This window comes from Plasmodium cynomolgi, chromosome 7 (genome assembly GCF_000321355.1).
Source record: "Plasmodium cynomolgi strain B DNA, chromosome 7, whole genome shotgun sequence".
NCBI lineage: Eukaryota > Apicomplexa > Aconoidasida > Haemosporida > Plasmodiidae > Plasmodium > Plasmodium cynomolgi.
In genome coordinates, this window is record NC_020400.1 from 1,423,493 (window position 1) to 1,430,924 (window position 7,432).

General features: G+C 43.7%; 1 protein-coding gene across 1 annotated transcript; it reads left to right on the plus strand.

The window, feature by feature from the left end:
• Positions 1-2,697: 2,697 nt before the first annotated feature.
• Positions 2,698-5,746, plus strand: PCYB_074280 (hypothetical protein; the record flags this gene model as incomplete). The annotated part of the gene is made up of 3 exons (XM_004221826.1): positions 2,698-2,743; positions 2,973-3,397; positions 3,671-5,746. The coding sequence occupies 3 exons, from the start codon at positions 2,698-2,700 to the stop codon at positions 5,744-5,746; spliced, it is 2,547 nt and encodes an 848-aa protein (XP_004221874.1).
• Positions 5,747-7,432: the final 1,686 nt, after the last annotated feature.

Here is a 7,432-nt window from a genome sequence, read left to right on the forward strand (position 1 = left end):
AAACGGAGGTGGATAAAAATGGGCCTACCAAAACGGAGAAGGCCAAAACGGAGAAGGTCAAAACGGGGGTAGCCAAAAAAAGGGTAGCTAAAACGGGGGTGGATAAAAACGGGACTGCCAAAACGGGACGACCAAAACGGAGAAGGCCAAAACGGGGGTGGATGAAAACGGGACTGCCAAAACGGGGGTGGATGAAAACGGAACTGCCAAAACGGGGACGACCAAAACGGAGAAGGCCAAAACGGGGGTAGCCAAAAAAAGGGTAGCTAAAACGGAGGTGGATAAAAACGGGACTGCCAAAACGGGGGTGGATAAAACGGGGACAGCCAAAACGGAGAAGGCCAAAACGGAGAAGGCCAAAACGGAGAAGGCTAAAACGGGGGTACCCAAAACAGGCGCGGTCAAAAGCGACGCCACCAAAGCAGCGCAAAGTAAACGAACGAAGATTCCCCCCTACCACCACCACCACCATCTGCTATTCGCCGGGACGAATGGACAAACACGCCATCCCTGCAACTCTCGCTGAGCAGAAGCGACGTAAGACACCTCTAGAATCGAGTGTGTAATCTCCACCCAATTATGATTGCTCTTTATTTTTCTGTCCACTCCTACTCCATAGTAGCTTCGGACTAGGTGTTGCTTCTCCTTGCATGAGGAGACATCCCTTGGACAAAACATATGAACTATGTGCCTTTGTTTTTGTGATGTGTACATAACTGATTTTTTTTTTTTTTTTTTTTTTCCACATGTATGAACACTGTCGCATGTGTAGTTTTTTTCAATTTGTTTTTAATTTATTTGTTTTCAATTTTTAATTTATTTGTTTTCAATTTGTTTTCAATTTGTTTTCAATTTGTTTTCAACTTTTTTTCAACTTTTTTTTTTTTAATTTATTATTTTTTTCCAACTTGGCCCTTTGCGCTAATTTTCGCAGATGTACCCAAATGGGGACAAAAAAAAAAAAAGTACGCTGAGCGTGCATGTGCATGTACCCAGTTAGGAAAACCTTCTGCGACGTTTGACGTCGACTTTGATGGGAAGTGCTTGACGTTGGGAAGAACAACAGATTGCAGATATGCACATACAAGCTATATATATTTTCACATTATAGACTAACGAACATAAGTACGCGCCTTAGGGAAAACCAACCCTGGCGGGGTTGCCCACTTGGTGAACAAAAAGAAACACATAGCCCAGCGGAAAAAGTGAAAGGGGGGTACAGCAATGTGGGAACAGGGTAACACAGAATGGGATGAACCAGAAGAGTGAAAAGGGATCTCGGTGTGAATCTATCAGCGTGAGTCACGCGGGGTAATATATCCTCGTTGACTCGCTGTCGACGGGGAATGTTGCCCTGCCCAGTGGGTAGCAAAATGTATCATTTCGTGTTTTCATTCAGTTCAGGTTTAGGCTCCGTGTGTATGTGTGGGGTTTTTTTTCTCCTAAGCAGGCGCAGTTATATAGCCCGTGCCCCACGACCGTATACGCATGCGTGTGTACATATGCATCGAGAAAAGAAGTACATGCTGCTGCGCTGCACTGAGTGTTACGCGTTCTGTCACGCTTTACCGCTGCTCAGATGTGGAAACCCCTCGTTACCAGAACATGTTAATTTTTTAAAAAAAACGACGCACCTTTTTTTCCTGTGTTAGAACAAGATAGAAAAAAATAGCGCAAAAAAAAAAAAAAAAAATAAGCGCCGCGCCGATAGGGTAGTTTGATCTAGCAAATGGGAAAGAGCCGCTCGACGACTTGTTATTTTTTCTATTTTGTTTTATTTTATTTTGTTTTATTTTAGTTTAGTTTAGTTTATCTACCGTGGAGATTTTTTCAAACCAACTAATTAGTTAACCGTGAGAAGCTTGTTGCAATTTTAATTAAAGTTGGCTCTCACGCGGCTGGATTAACTTCAACAACAGCGTTGACGCGCACCGCAGCGATTGCGACGGCTTCGGTTTCAGCTTTGGCTTCTATCCATTTTTTTTGCATGCACGTACAATGGATTTTTTCTAACGACCTAGCTACAATCACGTTGAATTTTTTTTTTTTTCTGGGGCTCCGTTATTTTTTTCTCTCCAAGGATAAATAATTCTGTACCTTTCTAATGTATATTTTCTTATGTTAGAAAAATAGAGTGGCTTAATGGCTGATTGACCAATTGATAAGCTGACTTATTACTTCTTCTCTCCCCGCCTTCCCAAAACGGATGAGCAAAATCAACGTTTTAAAAACCTCTCTAGAACAGTTGTCGTCATTTTTAGAACGAAAAAGAATTAACGTTTCTAGAAAGAGAGCGTGACATCTTAGCGTAAAAAAAAAAAAAAAAAAAAATTTTTCATTAGAAGAAGGAAGGAATAATTTTTTAATAACAATTAAAATTAGAATTACAATTTCTACTTTTGTTGGAGATTGGAATAGAAAAAAAAAAAATGTTTTGGTAAAGAAGGAATCTGAGGTGACCAGCCAGGATTGAACATCTGCGTCTTTGTACGTCACTTCGAATTGAACGAAGGTTGCACGGATTTTACGTAGATTGCTCCCTCGTTGGTCTCTGTGTAGTTTTTAGGCAACGTGTTTATTCAGCAACAGTTGCTTGACTGCCCATTAGCAAATAGAGTTCCTCTAGTGTTTTATCATTATATCTCCATACGCAAACTATCTTAACTTACTTTTTTTGCGTGTTCTTCTGTTCCAACCATGGATCGCCGGCCTCCCAGGAAAAATACCAACCCGTTTATTGACAGTGAGTGTGGAGAGGAGCGCGCGGGGGTGCCACTTGCCTACGCTGCTAACCTTAGCGCTAACCTTGCCTCTAACACTGCCTCTAATTTGCATCTAATTTGCCTCTAATTTGCCTCTAATTTGCCTCTAATTTGCCTCTAATTTGCCTCTAAACCCCGCCACTACCGCCCCCCTGCTTCGGAGACCCCAAACGTATGACAACACCCCATTTTCCGTTTTTTCCCCCTCAGGTACAGAAGACTCTCTCAGTAGCGAGAACAACCCGAATGTCCGCCCCGTGAACTTAAACAATTATGACTTTGGAATGCATCAAGGGGTAGGAGCCACCGAAGGAAGTGGTTTCAACACTAATGTGGGTTACAACATGGACTTTAACTCTTCCCCTAACGCGTTTCCCAATGCTGCCCCTAACGCGGTTCCTAATGCTTCCCCTAACGCGGTTCCTAATGCTGCCCCTAACGCTGCCCCTAACGCTGTTCCCAATTATGGATTCAACTACGGATCCATCTTCGATGCGCCGTGCATGGAGAACTTCAGATCCCAGTTGGGCGCAATGGGCTGTGCGCAGGGGAACATGGCTCCGTGCTTAACGGACAACAACAGCATGCTCTACTTCATGCAAGCAGTGGCCTTCGCGACGGCGGTTTTTCTGAATGTAAGTGGAGCTCATCTCGTGTGGGGAGGAGGCGGTTTGTCCAAGATATGGACCCCGAGCGGTGCAACAGTTTGGAGTTGCCCCGCCACTCTTCTACTCCGCCGCGTAACCTGCGTTTGTCACTGTTCCGCGCCGCCGCTTAACCTCCCCTTGTCACTGTTCCGATCCGCCGCTTAACCTCCCCTACCACTGTTCCGATCCGCCGCTTAACCTCCCCTTGTCACTGTTCCGATCCGCCGCTTAACCTCCCCTTGTCACTGTTCCACTCCGCAGGTGGTTTTCCTGAACAGACACATGCTGAAGCGAAACATCACGAAGAGCGAATTTGAAGCAGCCTTGTTAGGTAACCTTTCCAGGGAAGGGAGCCCCAGTTTAGAGTATCAGAGAGCGAAAGAAAGGTCGTACTCCCCAGTTCACAGTGAAGGGAGCGTTGATTACAGCGAAACGTATCCACTGTTGGGTGAGGATGACTATGAGCCTTTGTCCCCAGTAGAAGATAATATAGACCTTTTCGAAGAAGATGCTGGGAGATTCTCTCCTGAAGGAGAGTATCGACCACAAGAAGCAGAAATACAAAATTTAATGAACATGTCTTATGAGAACCCACCAGATAGATACCTATCGAACCCATTCGATGATTTGAGCAACCAAGTGGCAGCTGACAGCGGGGCACCGAGGCCAACATACCAGCCACCAAATTATGGAGAAATATATGAAGGAGCTCAGTTTGCAGATAAATACCACATGTCCAATAGCAACTCTTATTTCTTCAATGACAATGGTAACAACGCCAATAGGAATGCTAACTCGCAGAATAATAATTATGGTTATGCACATGCACCGTATGCTGACATTTTCAGACACCCAAATTATGCGAACATGTATCGAGCTACTAACCACACCAATGGTACGTTCTTGAATGGAAGGAATGACAATAACGTGAGAAATACTACTTTTAATTTTTCAAATAATTCTGCGAGTGGTGTCAGTGCTCGCGGTGCCAGTTCTTACGGGGCCACTTCTTACGGGGCCAGTGGAGAAGATAACTTCGCCTTCGGATATGATGATTCTCAGTTTGCGGACAGCTACCAAGATAATAATTATGAAATTACAGAAGAGGAAGAAGTGGACCCATTTGAAAACCTACGCATGGATGACGAATTCGACTTTGGACGTTATGCAACGGGAGGTGCAAACACAGGAGGAGCCACTACTTCTACTACCGGTTCATCTTCCCAAGGATATACTCTAGGTGCACACGGAATCACCAACCATGGATTCCAATTTGATGAAGGAGATAATGATTTTAGAAATACAGAAAGGTTCGAGACTTCATCACCTCCTTCTTCAGGAAACCCATTTTTGACAGAACCGGTGAGAAGTACTGTGGTAGGAGATGACACTCTGGGTGATGATCTCTCCCCTAAGGAGGATAACTTTGGAGAAAAAGAAAACAATGAAGTGAGTGAAAAGAGTGTAGGAATGGGACACTCCTACAGTAAGGAGGAAGAAGATGGGATGATGTCAGATGATGAAGAAGACAGATATAGTGAATATGAAAAATACCTAAATCAACAATCGAGTAGAAAAGAACAGAAAAATTATGAAAACAGAATGAGAAGCTATTTGCACAAATATAAAAAACTTTCAAAGGGTTCAAAAAATTTAGATCTACAAAATGAAGTTGGCTTAGATGTTGCTTCCCCACAGGAGGAGTCCCCGGATGAAATCTCCCCCGTAGAAGAAGAAATCTCAACAGAAGAAGAATCCCCAGTGAAAGAGAAGTACCCAGAAAAAGGGAAACATAATGATGATTCATCCTCCATCGAACCAGAAGAACATCATAAGAAGCAGCCCGCAAGCTTTGGCAGTGCTAGAAAATACGTCCATGACGAGGGAGAAAACAGTTTAGATTTCGAAGTGGACTCAGATGAAGTGGAAAATTTTAATGAGACAGGCGAGTTGAATTATCACGTTGAGGAGCCCTCGCACCCGGAAGGCCAATTGGAGACCATCCCGCTCGACGACGTGGTGGAGGGAGAAGCTCAGGAGGACGGCGAGGCAACAAAACAGGAAGGAGCTGAGGTTATGGGAGCCAACCAGGACGAAGTTGGAGTGCCCGCAAGCACGGAAGAAGTCGAAGCGGTGAATGAGGAAGCGCTCGAAAATGATGCAGCAGTAAACGGGGAAGAAGCCGAGACGGCCGCAAACGAGGAACAGATCGAGGCGGTAGAGAATGTCGCGGGTGAAAATGAAGCCACGGGAGAGGAGACCCCCAATGGTGCTGTAGAAGAAAGTGCAAACACCGCTGCAGAAGAAACCACAAACGGTACCGCAACTGAAAACTAAAGGGAGAGAGACAAACCTTCCGTTAGCGGCAAATGGAAAAAAAAAAAAAAAAAAAAAACTTAGCCCCAACCCCTCTGGGTTGCACTTTAAAGAATTCAATTTTGCATTCCCTCGTTTGACCCACTGTTCCATTTTGGTGCAGGCATCTAAATGTGTTGTAGATATTTCACACACGTGATGAATTTTTACATAACTCAGAATAGACCCGTCTCCCACTTTACCTACCTTTGCATGATTGATTTACCCATTTGTGTTATCACCCTTTTCCTAGTGTCTTTATTTTTTCATTTTGCACGTTCTGCCAACCCTCCCTTTTGTGTTCATCATGCTGTGCATCCTCACAAATTTGTGTCTTTTATGTGTATGCTTAGGTCTATGTCCCCCAACTTCCAACAACATGTAGGATGCACTTTCTGCTATCCACTTATTTTTATTTTTTGGTAACACTAATGCTGTACTAACGTATGACACTATAACATTAGGCTTTTTTTTTACTTTCTTTTACCAATTGGGGGAAACGCGCAAACCCATTTCGATTGCATGCATTCCTGGAAGATCGAATCGAATCCGTAGGGTGCATTGACATTGTCACAAAGTTTTTCATAAGTTAGGACTGCTATTGGTGTGTCGGAAGTTGTACCGTTTTTTTTGCGAATGTTTTTTCCCCACCTTGCGAGGAAGCAGTTTGCCTAGCCTATGGCTGATGACCCTGCTGGTCAGCGAATGGGGAGACTGCCCCCCTTTTCTGTGTGTGCCGTATAAACAAGTCCACTTTTATGGCCCTTAAAAAACATGGATGGAGGGGACCTCCTTTTTTTTATACGTTAGGCACTAAATGGTGAAGCAAAACCGGGTTAGAACGATTTTTTTTGCGGATTACTCCGTAAAGTTAGAAGTTCCGTTTCGAGCAGGACGTTTTAGGTGCATTGGGGTGGATGTCGAGTTCCTTTGTCTCGCTGTCGAAGGGTAGTTCGCACATCAGCTCCGTTTCTTTATTTTTCACCTCTTTGCTCCCCTTTTTTTTCTTCCCCTTTGCTCCCCATTTTGGGGCAGGATCAGCATAACAGCGGTGTTAACCCATCATAAGGGGGAGTAGGGTCAAGTCCGAGGTACAGAACACAGGCGTGGTTACAAAGAAGGAGAAAGACCCTAAATATGTACGTTAACATGCATATAAGTGTGACAAAGTGGATGATTTCTTGCCCCAAGAAACATTGACTGCGTCCCCTTCTCAGGTGGTGCATAACAAATAGCACACTCGTTGTCCTTTCTTTCACGCAGGGATGTAATAAAAGGAGAAAAAAAAATGAAAAGGCACGGTGAAGGCAAATAAATGGAAGAAAAATAAGTTTAGAAAAAGCGGAAAAATTGTCACGCGGGTTTGGCAAATGGGTCGCACAGGTTTGATAAATTGCACAGCTGGCTGCGAAAAAATGGCGGACCGCTTCGAAGAAGGAACCATTTTGCTAGAAAAAAAAGGCGCCCCCGCGGAATAATTAATTATCTACCAACGCGAGGTCAATTTGCAAAAGAAATTATTCCCCTCCCCCATGTTCACAAATTTGAGAATTTTTTTTGTATCGCCTTAGTCAAAAAAACATTTTTTTAATTGAAGGAGTTTTATCTTAGTGGAGAAGATATATTTTTGCTTTACCCTATTTGCTCTTACGAGAAAAAAAAAAAAAA